The sequence below is a fragment of the Dryas octopetala genome, chromosome 4, assembly GCF_963921425.1.
Source record: "Dryas octopetala chromosome 4, drDryOcto1.1, whole genome shotgun sequence".
Lineage (NCBI taxonomy): Eukaryota > Viridiplantae > Streptophyta > Magnoliopsida > Rosales > Rosaceae > Dryas > Dryas octopetala.
In genome coordinates, this window is record NC_141369.1 from 11,395,076 (window position 1) to 11,414,072 (window position 18,997).

The 18,997-nt window shown below is 35.9% G+C and overlaps 3 protein-coding genes and 1 long non-coding RNA gene across 6 annotated transcripts; 2 read left to right on the plus strand and 2 right to left on the minus strand.

Annotated features, from left to right (window-relative positions):
- Positions 1–141: 141 nt before the first annotated feature.
- Positions 142–1,226, plus strand: LOC147286791 (uncharacterized). 2 transcript variants are annotated; one of them, XR_015122105.1, is made up of 3 exons: positions 142–326; positions 548–683; positions 1,080–1,226. It is a non-coding gene; the product is annotated as an uncharacterized LOC147286791 (long non-coding RNA). The 2 variants fall into 2 exon arrangements; XR_015122104.1 differs by having other exon boundaries at positions 568–683.
- Positions 1,227–1,743: 517 nt separating this feature from the next.
- LOC147286792 (uncharacterized) lies at positions 1,744–9,752 on the minus strand. The gene is made up of 7 exons (XM_086242128.1): positions 9,679–9,752; positions 9,541–9,572; positions 9,378–9,419; positions 9,210–9,296; positions 2,438–2,526; positions 2,239–2,289; positions 1,744–2,108 (listed from the first exon to the last, which is right to left on the minus strand). Exons 1-7 carry the CDS (start codon positions 9,750–9,752, stop codon positions 2,085–2,087), a joined length of 399 nt encoding a protein of 132 aa, XP_086098254.1. The 3' UTR covers positions 1,744–2,084.
- A 2,966-nt stretch (positions 9,753–12,718) lies between these two features.
- LOC147286793 (large ribosomal subunit protein uL5-like) lies at positions 12,719–14,708 on the plus strand. Of its 2 annotated transcripts, XM_086239688.1 has the most exons (5): positions 12,719–12,777; positions 12,885–12,992; positions 13,079–13,121; positions 13,751–13,946; positions 14,301–14,708. In XM_086239688.1, exons 1-5 carry the CDS (start codon positions 12,775–12,777, stop codon positions 14,500–14,502), a joined length of 552 nt encoding a protein of 183 aa, XP_086095814.1. In that variant the 5' UTR covers positions 12,719–12,774; the 3' UTR covers positions 14,503–14,708. The 2 variants fall into 2 exon arrangements, with proteins under 2 accessions (XP_086095814.1, XP_086095813.1); XM_086239687.1 differs by lacking the exon at positions 12,719–12,777 and having other exon boundaries at positions 12,879–12,992.
- A 510-nt stretch (positions 14,709–15,218) lies between these two features.
- Positions 15,219–17,402, minus strand: LOC147286794 (uncharacterized). Its single transcript, XM_086242423.1, has 3 exons — positions 17,096–17,402; positions 16,366–16,476; positions 15,219–15,599 (listed from the first exon to the last, which is right to left on the minus strand). The coding sequence occupies exons 1-3, from the start codon at positions 17,339–17,341 to the stop codon at positions 15,519–15,521; spliced, it is 438 nt and encodes a 145-aa protein (XP_086098549.1). The 5' UTR covers positions 17,342–17,402; the 3' UTR covers positions 15,219–15,518.
- Between the last annotated feature and the right edge of the window lie 1,595 nt (positions 17,403–18,997).

Below are 18,997 nucleotides of genomic sequence, written 5' to 3' on the forward strand. Positions count from 1 at the left end.
AATTATGGAGCTGCATGTGAGAAAGAATCTCGAGGATCTTTCTGTTCGTTGAATGCTTAGCTCATGTGAATGCTAGAGTATGTTTGCATAAATAAGCATTTTCCTATGCTTGTTCAAAGAGTCAACTTGATATACATTTAACATTAGTAGCCCATTTTCTAACATTTTACAGGAACTAGTACCTCGGTGCAACAAGGTTGGCTTACATATATAATCTTTTCTAACAATATTTTCTTCTTTTTCCCTTTGCTGCATATCAGTCAGACAAAGCGTCAATGCTAGATGAAGCAATTGAGTACTTGAAATCACTTCAGTTGCAAGTACAGGTATGTTGTCATTGTCTTGTTTTCAAATGCCATGTATCGAATGAAAATTGTTGGTTAACTAAAACCACAGTCCAATCTTCAATAAGAAAGAAGAATGCTTAAAACAGTGACAAATTAATGGAGCATCAATCTTTTATCCGATAAAGAAATATTAAGAAGAGAAAAGATCTTAGGGCCACATTAATGATGATGAGCTCCTGCATTATTTATGACAAAATTAGATTGTAACCAATTTCTGCAGATGATGTTTCCTGGTGTTCAGCAGTATATGCCAATGGGGATGGGAATTACAGAACCAAGCAATGGCTCAGCCAAGTTCCAGTAGGGGACCTGAAAATCTTGGAAATCATCAAAAAGGTAGGTGCCTTTATATTTTTTTTTATTTTTGAATATAATTACAAGATTAATTTGGTTTTAATAGGGAGGACAACATGATGAGTGCCTTAGTTGATAGCATTGCTTCAGATGGAAATTCTCCCAGTGAATCCTCACAATCTTACCAGAAGCTATCTATTAAATATTTTCAGCACTAAATTTATTGGATGATTTACTAACAAGGCATGATCCATCATTAGCTAGAATCCATGGCTGGCCAAGGAATCACAAGTTACATGCATTCTATATAGTTAGTGTCAACTGCCTGAGAATGGTAGTGTAGTGTTGTTTTTACGTCCTTCTTAATTATCGAGGGTCGTTTAGAGATGGGAGGAAACTGGATGAACTAATTAATGGTGGAAATTTTGTGCATTGCAGGTTGAAGCTCTGACTTCTGAGTAGATGGATTACAGAAGGCTCTTGCCTGCTAAATTTTGTAGTTTAAGCTCTGAGAGTAGCTTTTTTTTTTTTTTGTTTGTTTGTTTCCCTTGTCTGGCTAATGCCATATAACAAAGCTAACCTGTAATTATTTTGTGTTTGGTCCTTTTCTTTTCTCTCGCTGAAGAAAGTGACAACCTCCTAATAACACTAAAGGACAACCAAGCAAACAATAAACGATTAGTCACATGAAAATGGACCAGTCTATCTTTGTGCTCAGTATCTGCTCAGGCGTCAGAAACCGAATATATTTCACAAAAATTATGTTTAAATTTCTACACGCTCCACCAAAGATATGGGATATCAAATATCTTTAACTAAAAATCCATGCTTTCTGGAGAAGAAAACCCTAAAATCTGATTTTCTTTATTTTATTAAATTTTATTACTAATATGAAGTAGACTCTTCTCAAAAGCGAAACAAGTTATGGTGCTTGCCTTTGGTTGGGTACTTGGATACGATGGGAGAGAAGAGATAAAGACAACACATGGAAAAGTCACACTAGTTGGTTAACCATGAGAAGAGTAAAAGACGAGCACAGAGAAAATTACATACACAAAACAAAGTACTCTTACAAGTCTATCCTACTAATATTATTCTTTATAGTTATAGCAAACAAGAGAATTGTTCCCCAAAAGTTTCATAGCCTCAACACCTGTAGAAAAGCAATGGATGAAATGATAATGGAGAAGTTAAGAAACTCAGAAGACATTGATATTCTAACTATAAGCTCTTCAACTTACATCAAGCTATTGAACATTAAACTTGCCATCGTTCAAACCCAGTTACCGAATTCTCGAGCCAAAGAAGATATAAAAGTAGAAGACCAAGACCAAGATGGCAGCAAGATTTGGTGAAGGCAAAGATTTGGATGGTGGAGAGCTTTAAAATCAGATTTCAATTCCCCACGAAAATTTGGCCTTGTCTAGCTAAAACTGCCTGTAGTTATGGGCCGAGGGTTGATAGGATCTGAAGATAGAAATCCAAACAGTATTTAATTAAAGCTCAGGCAAATTCAAGTGAATTGTCAGTAAACACAATACAATACATATATGTTTAAGAACTGGAGAGTATTGATTAGTAGCAACAGAGAAATCACCTTGTCAGTAAATATCCGAAACTCCTCCACGCCCAGAGCTTTATCAAGTTCCTAATAGTAGTATACAACACGATTAGCAAACATTGCTCCCCCTTTCAGTCAGGCACAGTTTGGTTTAACAATGAGTATCATGTCTTAATGAAAAACATTTGATAAAGAAAATACTTTGGTCTTGATTGAAGTAAATGTCACTACTCACCTTCTCTGCATCTGGTGAACAATCTATACTCAGAACAAGTTTCTGAAGTTTTTCATCTTTCAAAGCATTGCATATTTCACTGGAAGAAGCTGCAAGAGAAAAAAAAAAAATTGAAGATTTGATAATTAGGGGGAGAAATTTCATCGGTTGTGGATTCAAAACTGTAAATTATTATTAGTTGCCTATTTCAACAATTTCTTTATGCAGAAGTAATCAACCCTTCAACCATAGATCTTAAGCGGCCATCAAACATGTGGTAAGAAAATTACAAAATCCTAAAGTTATGTCCATCAGTCCATGCCACTCATAACAAATTGTTCACTAAAGTAAACTACCAAACAGATAGATTCACTAAAAAGACCAGCAGTTCGACATAATTGGAACCATCATAAATGACTATAAGTAAACAACATTTAGGAATACCTCAAATACTGAATAAAAGGGAGATTTGTATGGAGTTTCAGGTAAAGGTGATGGCCCAACGATGGAAAGAAACAAGAAAGGTTTTACCAAAAACCATAACACCATGACAAGGTTTGGAATAAACAACACCATAAACCGTGGTTTCTCTAGTGTTTGGCCTTGTATTGCAGAAACCATCTAAAAGGTTTTTTATCCTCTTGATGGTTTCTATCTGTAAAATAACACTCTATGTTAGTGAAAATCAGTAGGTGATAATTTAATGATCACACTATTAATTCAATAGATAACTTACAGTAAACAACAAAACAAACAAAACTTAATCTGCAAATAAATAATAGTAGTGAAGAAAACAAAGTACTGACTTAATATGTAGATAGAGGCTTGCAAACTTGGCAATGTCCTAAAGACAGAATTTCACCCCTTCTCTGTGCTTGAAGTTCAATAGGTGTCTATCTCCCAGGATTCAACTATCTATAAATCAAAGACCCAGCACAGGATCTTTGATTTCTGGCGAACTTGGATGTGCTCCTCTCCAATATAGTATGTATGAACAAGAAAGTTTTTCTTTGTTAATAAGTCTGATGAAAAGATCGTTCCTATTAATCTGGTTAGGACTTGTATTTATAAGATAGATATTATAACCTTTCAAAAGAGACATCAGTTAAGAGCAGTTTTAAGTTTCAAAATTCAAATGAAAAGATATGTCCTAACATTTTGAATTATGCAGTTAAAACCAGAAGAAACTTTTTAATATTATTAGAGCCCAAGAGCCCACATCTTGAGTTCAACCCACGTTATTTGCTCTCAAACTCTAACAATACCCCACATTTGAATGCAAATAAGACTACATGCAGACACGAAAACTGGAGAGAAAATAAGATATGACATACTTCAGGATAAGTGTCTTTTGGATTTGAACTTTCCTTAGTGAAGACGCATCGGATCTACCTGATGAATCAGTGGACTGAACACCCTTGAACTGTTCACCGTTTTGTAGTAAACCAAGACAATACGCCACACATATATCACATCTCTACACACTTCGGTTCATGCGGTTGTGTTCATTTTTGGTCCTGAACAAATCCTGGTTTCATGAAAGCTTTAGAGAACATAGCCATATAATTCTCATAAATGCGACCCCACAATTACTCCCATATAGGTAACGTTAATTAAAAGTATTCTGCCATACTTCTCTTGATTAACAAGATATTAACGTCATTAAATGTAAAAACATATCCTAAAATAATTCTTCTGCAGACAACACACTTTGGTCATAGGAATGAGTATTTAGTGTGTTCAACCTTTGAGTCGTTCCCAACCAGTTTGCCTATTGAACCTAGACCATGGGATCTCCAATCAGCTAGGTTAGGTTTCCGTCAAGTTGACTCATTATGAAATTGGCAGTAAACCCATTCCCCTCGATGCATACTTAATTTGCTCTCTTGGTAGGCCTTTTGTAAAAGGATCAGCTATATTTTCCTTTGACTTCACATAATCAATGGATATAATTCCATTTTTGAGCAACTGTCTAATTGTGCTATGTCTTCGTCTAATATGCCTTGATCTACCATTGTAAATTTTATTTTTAGCTCTTGCAATGGCTGCCATGTTATCACAATGGATGCATACGGCTGTTATCGGCTTAGACAGTAATGGAATATCTTCCATAAAGTTACGAAGCCATTCTGCTTCTTCAGCAGCCTTATCTAAGGCTATAAATTCTGATTCCATAGTTGAACGTGCTATACATGTTTGTTTACTTGATTTCCATGAAATCGCTGCCCCACCGCATATAAATACATAGCCACTTGTGGATTTCGTTTCAGTTTCACCAGAAATCCAATTTGCATCACTATATCCTTCTAATATAGGTGGATAATTAGTATAATGCAATCCAAAATTCATTGTGCCTTTAATAAATTGAAGCACTCTAATCAAAGCGGTCCAATGATCTTTGGATGGTTTGCTTGTATATCGACTGAGTCTACTTACTGCATAAGCTAAATCAGGTCGAGTACAACTCATCATATACATTAAACTTCCAATTATTTGGGAGTATTCCAACTGAGATACTGCATCTCCATGATTTTTGACCAAATGAATTGATGTATCAAATGGTGTCACAACGGGTGGATCATCAAAGTGACCAAATTTTTTAAGTATTTTTTCTGCATAATGGGATTGAGTTAAAAAATAACCTTGTTCAGTTCTTTTAATTTTAATTCCAAGTATGACATCTGCAAGTCCTAAATCCTTCATGTCAAAACTGGAATTTAACATCTTTTTTGTAGAATTGATAACATCTTTGCTTGTTCCCATTATCAACATGTCGTCAACGTATAAACATACAATGACACAAGAATTCTTAAAATTCTTCACATACACACATTTGTCACTTTCATTAATTTTAAATCCGTTTGACAACATTATATGATCAAATTTTTCATGCCACATTTTTGGTGCTTGTTTAAGTCCATATAATGACCTAACCAACTTGCACACTTTCTTTTCTTGTCCTTTGACCACAAAACCTTCTGGTTGATCCATATAGATTTCTTCATCTAATTCTCCATTCAAAAAGGCTGTTTTAACATCCATTTGATGTATTTCTAAGTTATGTATGGCTGCAATTGAGATTAGCATCCTTATGGATGTAATTCTTGATACAGGAGAATAAGTATCAAAATAGTCCAGCCCTTCTTTTTGTCTATAGCCTTTAGCTACTAAACGTGCCTTATATTTGTCTATAGAACCGTCAGCCTTCAATTTCTTTTTGAATAGCCATTTGTAGCCAATTGGTTTATTACCAGGAGGTAAATCCACCAATTCCCATGTATTGTTTTGTAAAATGGAATCCATTTCACTTTTAATAGCTTCCTTCCAAAAAGGAGCCTCAGTTGAAGCCATTGCTTCCTTATATGTTTGTGGTTCAGCTTCTGACAAAAGGGTTAGAAAATCAGGTCCAAAATTCTTTGGGATTTTCGTTCTACTTCCTCTTCTAGGTTCCACTTCATTTTCGTGAACACCAGATGAAGATGGAATGTCATGTTGACTTTGATCAAATGACCTCTTTTTATTTGAACAAAATCTATTTTCTTTATAGGGATATATATGTTCAAAAAATTCAGCATTTACAGATTCAATAATAGTGTTAACATGAATATCAGATATATCAGATTTAACTACTAAAAATCTATATGCTGCACTATTATTTGCAAAACCAATAAATGCACAATCAACCGTCTTTGGTCCAAGTTTAACTCGTTTTGGTAATGGTACTTGAACCTTTGCAAGGCAACCCCACACTTTTAAAATTTTGTATGTAGGAATTCTTCCTTTCCATACCTCATAAGGAGATTTGTTGGTCTTCTTATGTGGGATTTTATTTAAAATTGTGTTTGCAGTAAGTAGAGCTTCACCCCAAAAATTATGTGGAAGCCCTGAACTATTTAACATGGAATTAATCATATCTTTGAATGTTCTATTTTTCCTTTCAGCAACACCATTTTGCTGGGGTGTGTAAGGAGCTGTTGTTTGATGTATAATTCCATGTGTTGCACAAAATTCAGAGAAGGCTGTAGATTCATACTCTCCTCCTCTATCTGATCTAAGTGCCTTAATTTTTCGTTCAAGTTGATTCTCAACTTCTACCTTATATGTCTTAAACATATTCAAGGCTTCATCTTTGCTATTTATCAAGTATACATAGCAATACTTACTGCAATCATCAATAAAAGTGATGTAATAATTCTTTCCACCACGAGTTGGTGTTGATTTAAAATCACAAAGATCTGAATGTATCAAACCCAACAACTCATTTGACCTTCCAAAAATGGATTTGAAGGTCTGCCTTGCAAATTTTGATTCTGTGCATATTTCACATTTATTATTGTAATCAATGTTAAACTTTGGCAATAATCCTAGATTAATCATTCTATTCAAGCAACGAAAATTTACATGGCCTAGTCTAGAATGCCAAATATCACAAGATTCAACAATATAAACAGAAGCCTTATTTATTTTATTAATAGCATTAGCAAACAATACATTGAGTTTGAATAGGCCTTCAGCCAAATAACCCTTCCCCACAAACATTCCCCCCTTAGTAAGAACAAACTTGTCAGATTCAAATACAAGTTTAAATCCCTTATTGCTAAGCAATGGACCAGATACCAAGTTCTTCCTAATTTCAGGGACATGAAGCACATCAAGAAGGGTCAGTTCCTTCCCAGAAGTAAATTTCAGCAGTACTTTTCCTTTCCCAGTAACAGCAGAGGCTGAGGAATTTCCCATGAAGAGTTGTTCACCACCAGATATTTCTTGATATGTAGAGAACAAACTTTTGTCACCACAAATGTGTCTAGTTGCACCAGTGTCGATCCACCAATCATTTGCATCTGAAACCATGTTGGTTTCAGACACCACAGCAGCCAAAAACTCCTCAGTCACATTAGCTTGATTATTTCGACCATTATTGTTGTTGGCCAAATTGGCAGATGTTCCATCCTTCTTGTGGCGGCAATCTTGTGCCTTATGACCAGCCTTTCCACACACCCAGCAACTCCCTTTGATTTTCTTGAAATTCTTGCCATTTGGTGCGATTTTACCAGCAAAAAACTTGCCTTTGTTCTTCTGAGAATTGAACTTTGGCTTAGTAGCAGCATTCCCTTCAACAATGTTGGCCTTGGCTTCAAAGGAAGCACCATCCACTTTCGCATTAATCCTGTGATCTTGTTCAACTCGTAGTTTCAGAACCAAATCCTCCAGAGTCATTTCTGATTTCTTATGTTTTAGATAGATCTTAAAATCGTTCCAGGAGGGAGGCAACTTCTCTATGATCGAACCCACTTGAAAATTCTCGTTCATGATCATATTCTCATTATGTAGTTCATGCATAATGATTTGGAGTTCCTCTACTTGATTGACCACTGACTTGGAGTCCACCATTTTATAATTCAGAAACTTGCCAATGACAAATTTCTTTGTCCCAGCAACCTCTGTTTTATATTTCCTTTCTAGAGACTCCCATAATTCTTTGGCAGTCTTATATGATGAATAAACATCATATAAGGTATCATCTAGTGAATTGAGAATATAATTCCTGCAGAGAAACTCAGAATGTTTCCAAGCATCAATAGCATTCAACTTATCTTTAGGAATTGGATTCTCTGTTGCCACAGGAACTTCTTCCTTGACCACGTGAGCCAAGTTCAGTGTTGTCAAATAGAACAACATTTTTTGTTGCCAACGCTTGAAATCCACTCCCTTGAATTTCTCTGGTTCCTTAACATGAGTTTTGACGCCATTGACCACTTCAGTCATATTGACACCACTCACTGATTCTCCCATGGAAGATAATTCTGTCTTTAGATTGTTAGTGAAAATCAGTAGGTGATAATTTAATGATCACACTATTAATTCAATAGATAACTTACAGTAAACAACAAAACAAACAAAACTTAATCTGCAAATAAATAATAGTAGTGAAGAAAACAAAGTACTGACTTAATATGTAGATAGAGGCTTGCAAACTTGGCAATGTCCTAAAGACAGAATTTCACCCCTTCTCTGTGCTTGAAGTTCAATAGGTGTCTATCTCCCAGGATTCAACTATCTATAAATCAAAGACCCAGCACAGGATCTTTGATTTCTGGCGAACTTGGATGTGCTCCTCTCCAATATAGTATGTATGAACAAGAAAGTTTTTCTTTGTTAATAAGTCTGATGAAAAGATCGTTCCTATTAATCTGGTTAGGACTTGTATTTATAAGATAGATATTATAACCTTTCAAAAGAGACATCAGTTAAGAGCAGTTTTAAGTTTCAAAATTCAAATGAAAAGATATGTCCTAACATTTTGAATTATGCAGTTAAAACCAGAAGAAACTTTTTAATATTATTAGAGCCCAAGAGCCCACATCTTGAGTTCAACCCACGTTATTTGCTCTCAAACTCTAACACTCTATTCAAGATTTGGTTGGTTTCAAAACAGCTTCTTCCGTTCTCCTAGTTCACCTTAAAAGCAGTAGTCTGGTTTTCCTTTCTAAGTAGTTGAGAAAAGTCATTTAGATTAAATTTGGCATGTCCACCATTTATACTTCCAAAGATTTTGGCACACAAGTCTTACTATGCACCATAAAAGGGTCAAATTCTTGAAAAAGTGGAGAGATAATATCCTCTTTCAATGTCCATTATTCTCATGGCTATCCCACTTCCAATTTGTTTCCTGGTTTCCCCTCACTAATTACATGCTCTGATGAGTTGCAAGTTCCAGCACGCCCCAGTTGCCCATCTTGTGTAGGTGCGTCAGAAGCTCTAAAGTATTTCCAAGATAGTTATAAATCCATACCTATAGCCTCTAGTTGCAACCTTTGCAGAACTTCACTCGGTTCCTCAACAGCTAATGCCCTTTCTACCTGTGATTCCGGAACTGCAGCTGAAGAATAAGAAATAAACAAAAATAAAATTGTCAAAATCATCCGTGTTAGAGTGAAATGTAGAGTGACAGAATTCTTACTTGGTTTTTCCACAGAAGATACTGGCAGAGCACATGGGTTTTCTGCAACATTCATATATAAGCTCAAATTCGTTCTGATATCAACACCAAAAATAAAGCATTGAATAGTTTCTGAAACTAAAAGAAACAGTAATAACAAGAATGCAAAGTCGAAGTGTCCTACCTTTGTGTTTCTTGAAACAGCCCACAGAACAACTGCAAGCAAAAAGTTTTATTCTTCAAGAATCAGAAGCAGTAAGAACCAAAAGGGTTTTCAAAATCAAACGTGAGGAATATTGAGGTATTGGGATTAGGTGCTTACTAAGGTGCAAGGCACGAGGGACACTTATACTTGGATTGTGCTTCGCAGCAGACTTGACACAGTAGAGGACCCATTGGAGGCGACGGTGGTGAGACAGAGAGAGGGAGTGTGTGGCAAACGTACGGACGAGATTAGATAACCAATTGCAATATGACGGCCTTGGTTTAAATGCAACGATCCCATTTTTATGGGCCGTTACAAATCAACGGCCTAGATCTTGTGTGTGTTACATTTTTTTTAATCATTAAAAATTCATAAAATTTAAAAAAAAAAAATCAGAAAAATTCTAAACTCTATAATATACCTCATTCATTCCTAGTTTTTCTTCAGGTCCTTCTCAATTTTACACCAAATTTTCATTAAATTTTTAGTTTTCACTATGGTTAGAGATGCTTCGTGGTCAGCAAATGAAGTTGACGCTCTAGTGAAAGTTTAGCTACAGAAGTGTCCAAATGCGACACTTGGTGCCAATCAAAGAAACCTAGTAGTTTGGGAGCAAATTTATGCTATTTTTAAGTGTAACTTGGGGACTCTAACCGTACGTGAGATTGGCGGCTTGAAATCTCGATAGAGGAACATAGTGTAGGCTTGCAACAAATTTTTTATAGTTCGTTAATGGAGGCCGATAGAACACAGCCTAGCGGTGCTAATGACACCAACGTGATAAGTTTATTTTTATTTTTTGTAAGATATTTAATTGCATGACATATGTTTAATTTACTAGAAAACGCTAAGTATGCAATGACAAATACATCGGTGCAGTTGAGTGAACCAGATCCATGAACTGACGTGGCCGAGCTATTGTACTTTATGTGTTGTCTAATTTATAAAATTTATCGTTTTTAAGTCTTTTCAAACATTGCAATATTACCAAACAAGTGTAAAAAAAAAAAATAGTAAAGAGAAAATAAATCAAAGTAAAGTAAAATAGAGAAAATCTAACATGGGTATTTAAAACAAATTTTAAATATATTCAATATTAATCTCATTTTGAAGATCTCATTAAAATATTAAAAATGATATAATTTTCCTAAACATTAAAGTTAATAAATTATAAATTGACGGTTACTTAATTAATTTTAGGCAGTTTTTAATTTAATACAAAAGTTTGATACCTAAATTTGGGCTCAACATCGTTAGACCTTCTACAATGCAGATCCCCAAACTCATTTTTTGGGTATAAAATGGGTATAGTCCAACCACAATGGGCCGGAATGTGATCCCCATAATTTTTTGAGACCCAAAAGTTATCCCCAATTTTGGGTATAAGCTATACCCAAAACTAAATTAAATGGCTGACCCACCAACAAATAAAAGTAGGGGTGGGAACGATACGGTTACCGTACCGAAACCTTGATACCGCATGCCGACCGCTAGAGGTCGAAACCCCTGTTTTTGTCTCTGATACCGTGCCGACGGTTTGCGGTAATCGCAATTTTCAGTTGCGGTCGGAGAAGGGCGACATCGGCATGGTACTCGGCTTGCCGAAACTTCAGAGAGACAGCGAGACAGAGAGATGGAGATCGAGAGAACAAGACAGAGAGAGACAAAGAAATGGAGATAGCGAGACAGAGAGATGGAGATAGAGAGATAGAGAGAGAGAGAGAGAGAGAGAGAGAGAGAGAAAGATCGGTGGCAACATGATGAATAGTTTATCAACTGGTGGTGGTGGAGATCATCAAGGAGTGGATCAGTGGTGAAATTTGCAGCAAATTCCTTTCATGGGTGGGTTTGATTAGTCAATCACACCGTCAACAGGTTTGTTATACGCATTTAATCAAACTGGGGGTGAGCAAGGTGGTATTGTTAATGGAGAGTGCATCAGCCAGCAACTAAGGACCAATATGGCCTCGACTACTTCTTCTAGGGCTCCTCTAGTGAAAATGGAAGATAATGGCCATGGGCGTAGTTTGACAAGACCTAATTTGGGCATTTCAGAAAACAATAATACTAATCAATTGATCTGGGGTACTGGAATTAGTGCTTAGACATATTTATCAGGTACTGGTGGTTCAAAGTCAGAAATGGTGGAGATGATGGATTGATGGTGGAGGTTGGAGAGAATCGCAGAGAGAGAGAAAGAGAGAGTTGGGATCGATAGTGGCTGGGTAAGTAATTAGGTGTATTGTACTAATGTATTAGGGATTTAAGGGTGTGGGTGTGTGAGATTTGGGCTTGACTACAAAAAAAAAAAACAAAAAAACAAAAGGCCCAATAAAAATACACGACAGAGGCCCAAAAAAACACAAGACAAATGCCAAAAAAATAAAAAGACCCACAAACCAGATCAAAAATAGAAGATGATGAACTGCTTTCTGCAAATCTGAAACCAGAGAAGAAGAATAAGAGAATAAGAGAAGAAGAAGAGGTATCGGTACAGATTGGTATACCGTCGGTGTGAGTATATCAATACCGTTTCAATCACGTTTTTAGTCGGTACGGTACGGTATTTACTCCGATACCGAAAAATTAAAAAAAAAAATATCATACGGATCGGTACGGTATCGGTACGACAACGGTATTTTTTGGTAAATCGGTAAAAAAAACCAGCTCTAAATAAAAGCTATTAAATGGCTATCCCATCACCAAATTAAATGGCTGGCCCACCAACAAATAAATGAGTTAAATATTAATATTCCATATTTGGGCCTCAACACCATTATGTTGGTGATCCTCAAAATCTATATTTTTACACTTTTTAATACCCAAAATTGATTTGGTATTGGAGATCAGCATTGTAGCAGGCCTTAGTGTTGCAAAAGCTGATACCCAAAATTTGAGCACAGGCCCAAAATGAATTTGGGTCACAAATTTTGGCTCTCACCATAGTAGAAGGCTAACGGTGCCAAATGACAACTTGCCCCTGGGATGCACGAAGCCAAGCTTTCAAGCTTCCGAAACCCAGTAGAAACAAAACCGTAATTTTGAATGTTCAAGAGGGGTAATTTCGTCCTGAGTGTAACATTAAAATCGAACACTCCCATCAAAACCCTAGCTCCATATCCGCTCGCCATATTAGGGTTTTTGCCTCTATCTCTCTCTGCCCCTCTCATCCCAACCCAGACCACCTCTTGCGGCTGCAACCAGAAAGCCCTAATGGTCTCCCTCTCTCTCTCTCATCGATTTCACTGTTTACTTTGCATTTGAGTATTTTCAACCTCTTACTGTTTATCTGTTTTTGATTTTTTGTGGGTTTTGAAATGCAGGCTTCAGAGAAGAAGTTAGCGAACCCCATGAGGGAGATCAAGGTCCAGAAGCTGGTCCTCAACATCTCTGTCGGTGAGAGCGGTGATAGACTCACCAGAGCTGCTAAGGTAATCACTGCTTCCTCACCACCTGTTTCACACAAATCCCATGCCTCTATTACCTGTTATAAATTATTTATTTTATTTTTATTTAGGTGTTGGAGCAACTCAGTGGCCAAACCCCTGTTTTCTCCAAAGGTATCATTTTAAGTCTGGGTTCTGAAGAAATGTCTGTATAATTGAATCATGTTTTATTTGTAACTCATTTTTATGTCCTTTATCGTTTTCTATACTACTGCATACTAGCTTTCTTGACTTGGGTTTCTTTGGTAAGGAATTTGGAATTGAGGATAGTTTTCTTGGACCCTTTTCATTTAGGTTCATATGCCTTGTGATTGTTCAATTTGTTTTCTTAAATTGTGCTTTTTTTAATTGCTTCACAATTATAAGCTTCTTTATAGGCATAAAGTTCAATTGGGTGTAGCTGGGTTCTGAATTATGTGCTTTTAGACTTTCTACTTAGATATGTTTAATAGGGTAGTTTGGATTGGAACTGATACATCAGAAGAGTTGTTATGGAGTGTAGCAGAAGTGATTGTTGAGGTTGTTACTTGCAGTAAATTTTTCCTAATACAATAGAATTTAGCTATCTGGCATTTTATTTTGGTTTATGAAGCTACAATATATGAACGTATTAATTTTTAGCATTTCCTTATACATAACATATTGGACAGCATCCATACTTTTGGTTATGATTATTTTTTTATTCTTTCTTTCATTTGTTTTGTATTGTATTCTTATGTCATTTGATCTTTTGATATATATAGCAAGGTACACTGTTCGGTCCTTCGGTATCAGGCGTAATGAGAAGATTGCCTGCCATGTTACTGTCAGGGGTGACAAGGCCATGCAACTTTTGGAGAGTGGGTTGAAGGTGAAGGAATATGAGTTGCTACGAAGGAACTTCAGTGATAGTGGCTGCTTTGGCTTTGGTATCCAGGAGCACATTGATTTGGGAATCAAGTGAGCTGTTTATTTCACAAAGTTTTGTTCATCCAAATTTTTATTCTCAAAAGTTCTGCATCATTGATTTTGTTATTATCTTACCATAAATTCATGTACGTTGGAACTGGTGGAACTATTTCCTGCTTACTAACGAATGCATTCATTGCTAAATTTTAATATTAGCAGATGCATGACTGTTTCATATGTTTGTTAAGGACTGTCTGATCATTTTACAGTTGAATCTTAGAAAGCAAATACCATAGTAACATCCAGTAGAATGTTATCGCTATTTCCTGGTTTGGTTGCATTGAACTTCATTTTAATACTATCCTCTCTTTCTGCCTTTTGTTAATTTTGAAATCATTGTTTCAGGTACGACCCTTCTACTGGTATTTATGGAATGGATTTCTATGTTGTTTTGGAGCGCCCGGGTTATCGTGTGGGTCGTCGTCGTAGATGCAAGTCTCGTGTTGGGATCCAGCACAGGGTCACAAAGGAGGATTCCATGAAGTGGTTCCAGGTCAAATATGAGGGTGTGATCCTTAACAAGTCCCAACAACTCTCAGCTTCTTAGGTTCTTGGGAATAGTTTCGGAAATTGTAGTTTTATCAGTCTCCATGACCAGAGTCTTTCAATTTCAAGTTTTGTCAAAGCTCGAGTTAATGTTTGGTGGACAAAAGTTTGTAAGCTGTTTTGTTTTTTGAATTACATTTTTCTAGTAGTACGCTTTTAAGCTTTTGATAGTTACTATATATGATTAGCTTCCTGAGTTGCCTGGAATTTTTTTTTTCCGGTGTCTGCACTAGCCAAGATTTTTTTTTCCTAGTTACAGAGGAGAGTAGGTGATATCTAATTTCAGACGGCAAAGTCACTCTAATTCCTTTGTGGCTGGGCAATGATAACACATGCGCATCTGATGAAAATCTATAAATTGAAGTAAATTCAAGGAATGAAGTAATCTGTGAAAATCTCTGTACACAAGTGCCTAGCTCTCCAATTTAAAGTCTAGGACATTATACGAGAGTGAGTCTTCAGTGGGGCGTGCCCCAGGGCAGCCCCATACAAGATTTATCCCATTATACGATAAAGGTCATGGTAAAGTATTTACGGTGACATATTCAATTTCATGACAATGAAATAAAGTAATAAACAAAGGAAAGCAGATCTTTTTTCTTTTTTTAATTATTGGGTCAGCAAAATAAACCAAATTTCAGGCTTTTTATTTTGGTCGAAGAAATTTCAGGCATTTAAAAGGATCAAAAATTAAAAGTGCAACACTAAAAATGCCTGATAAAACTAGATCATTGAAAATTGTTTACAACTCCAGTAAACCCCATACAAAATCAAGACAAGTAAGAAACCCTACAAACAGACGAAAAGAGAATTATCTTCATTCTTTTTGAAAATGTCTAAACTATAAGACTAGACGATAGCTACTTGCTCTTGGCTTTTAAGTGAGAGATGGAGGAGGCGGAGGGGTCCTCATAGGGATCCATGCAAGTATGCAACCAAAACTACTTCTCCATAACACTTGTAAAAATCAGTTTTTAACATAATACATGTTGAATGTCCCCATGACAGAGAGAGTTTTCATGGAATGATAAGCTTCTTGCCTGCGTAGATGGTATCCCCTGTAAGACCATTAGCCTCTTTGATCGCATCAATGGATACCTAAGACGTGTACCAAAAATATAAATATGTCATTAAAAGCAGACACACGACTACCAAACGAAAAAAAATATCATAGCACCATTCTGTATCAGTGGTAAAATTTCATGGTTAATGTTTCTTAAGAAAATAACACACCTGGGCACGCAAATATGATTACTTTCCTAACCTTCTTGATATATGTCCACCATAAATGGATTCTCACCCTCTGTTTCACTAAGTATAATAAGTCATATCATCATTGTTGTTTCCATGAAATAGATCATTGGCAAGAGACATCTACATTGAGACTCTTAACCCTCGTATTTCCCTTAAGTGGCTGCTCTCAAGCATTTTAGAATGGAAGTAAATCAAAGTCAAGCATTATGCTGTTCTGGTAACCAAGTAAAATTTCAACTCTGTTAAGCCAATTAGTTGCATCAAAGTTTAGTTGAACGAGAATTACAGTCACTTCATTGCAAGTCGTGACAATTCCTTGACTTCCCGGATAAAAGGGCAAGAACTTTACAGAAATGTAGTCATGAGGATGCAAATTACATCTTTGGAAGTCTCTGGACATATTGGCAGTATATATGATTTATTTTCAAACAGTTTCTAAGGGTGCAAGTTAGAGGTGTTTCTAACATCTATGCAACATATTTCAGACAAACCATATGGTTTAAACCATAAACTGAGAAGGGCTTCTATTCATGCAATTTTTCACTAAGCAAATGTAAACATTCATGTATCTGTGTAAGACCAAAATATTAAAGAGATGATAAAAGTTTACCCCATGCCTTCTAGAGAGTCCCCAAAGAGTATCTCCTTTCACAATCTCTATTGTTTTATGCGACAGTTTCGGTGTGTCTGGCACATTTTGGTCCATGCTGCTAATGGTTTTCTACAATAATATCCACAAATCAATTAAATATGCTTTTACAAGATACCCAGCAAATTCAAAAGAGTTTAAAGTCATGGCTTTCTCCAAAATTAAATTAATCAAGTGCACAAGCAATGCTCAAGTAGTGGTACCTCCAATGACCAATATATCAAACAAATTTAAAATCTAAGTAATGGGGTTTTGTCCAAAATAAAAACACCAATCCAGAATGCAGATGAAAGGTCACTCAAACAACCAAAATCCAACAATGCAGGCAATGAATGTCATCAAACAAATCCCAAAGCAAGCAATGAATATAAATTAGTGGGCTTTTATAAAATACTCAGAAAATTCAAAAGAGTTTAAAGGCATGGCTTTCTCCAAAATATAATTAATCAACTGCACAAGCAATGAACAAGTAGTGGTACCTTCAATGACCAATGTATCAAATCAAACAAATTTAAAATCTAAGAAATGGGTTTTTTTTGTTTTTTTCCAAAGTATAAACACCAATAAAAAATGCAGATGAAGGTCACTCAAACAACAATTAAAATTCAACAATGCAAGCAATGAATGTCATCAAACGAATCCCAAAAGCAACAAAGAAATGGGTAACAGAGAGAGTGAAGAAGTGATGTACTGGCAGAGGAGGGTGTGGTTCCTTGACAACGGGTTGTTGGGGAGGGAGAGGCTGCGGTGGGAGCTGAGTGGGCTGAGTTGACTCAGTGAGTGGCGGAGCTTCTTCATTTCTGTTTTTGTTAAAAGGGTTTAAGCTTTTGAGAATGCTCATGGCGATGCCCGAGAAGACCACGAACCCGGCAGTCTTGGCCACGGAGTTGTCCTTGGCATCGCCGCCGTCGCCATCGGTGGCGCGTGGGCTTGACATTGGGGGTTGGGATGGTGTTGAGGGGGAAGGAGCTTCAGAGTTTTCGTTGGGGTTTTAGGGATCTTTTTACCGACAAGGAAGGAATGAAGGATACCCGTGTCTGCGATATAAACACTTAAAACGCACCGTATTGTCCCCGCAATAAATCATAGAAAGTCCAATGTTCTTTTTTTTTTTTTTCTTTTTTCTTTTGGTAAGCGATTTGTACAAAATTACAAATTCAAGTTTGATAATATTTGTTTTCATTCTAAGTTTTAATGGTCATTTTGCGCCCCCCCCTCCCCCCCCTTTTTTTTGTTTTTGGCCACTCAAAAACCTTCATTAAAAACCTCCTCTGCTCTTTGCCTGGTCATTTTGCCCCCCTTAACTACGAATTGTGAGTCAAATTACCCTATAAAATAAAAATTTGGTTAATTAAGCCATTAAACATTTAAAAATAGGTAAATTCTGAACTAGTTTTCGTTCAAAATATTTTATGAGGACAAAATGGACAATTTACACCCAAAACCTTATATGAGTCGGACATAGTTCTATATTACTAAAACTCGTCTCATTTTTAAAAATTTAGGACATGAAAATGAACAAAATTTAGTCGAATTGAGAGTGAATTGAGACAAATTAATCTACATGACCTATGTAAGACTTTGGACTTTAAGCATGAATTGTCCATTTTGCCATCACTCGAAAGACACATGATATCTTTTGAACATAAATTATCCTATTTTAAAAGTTTGATGGCTTAATTATTCAAATTTTTAATTTGAGGGGCCAATTTAATACTCATGTCTTATTTGAAGGGGCAAAATGGCTGTTAAGCCTTCATTTTATTAAGAGATCGATGTCAAGTCTTTCGAAGTAATGCTATTTGTACACAAAATAAAAAATAAAACAGTACAAGAAAAACACACACACACAAGATGGGATGGAAAATAGTACACTTAAACAAAACCAAGCAAGTCCAAAAGAGTATTATAATCCTCCTATTTTCTTCTAGTGAATCTTGAATCATATGTTTGAATGTATTACTCTTCCTCAGAAAAACTGGTCCTAGTTTAGTACTCAGATTCCACTTTTTTTTTTTTTTTTTTTGTTGGTAATAATAGAGAGGCCTTCTTTAGATAGTTAAAACTGCAATACATTATTAACCAATCAAGACCTTCTATCACACCTGAAATCTGGAGACACAAGCGCGTGCTTTGACTCAATTTCACTTTAGTTCATGTAGTACTAATTTCAAACAATTTTTCCTTATAGTTTACTTGTAAAGTTGTGATCCAAATTTAACGGAAAACGTCAATTTTTGCCCTAATTTCATACATTTTCATTAACTAAAGAACAAATACTGTATCTATTTAGATCATGTTAAGACCTTCAACAAACTACAAAAATAAATTTGTTGATATTATAGCTACAAAGATTAAAAGTGCAATCAAACCTAAACTATAAGGGAAATAGCAAAATTTGGTTTGAGTTGTGAAACTCCATGTATTTGGATGGAAGAAGGGCCTCCCTGGCTTTGCTTTGGAAATTACTAATGAATAATATGGCTATTGTTGCCTTGATAAAAGAAAAAAAACTCATACTATAAGGACCAAAACTATAATTTAATCAAAAGAAACACCAACACAACAAAGCAATTGATTCTTCATATGACAA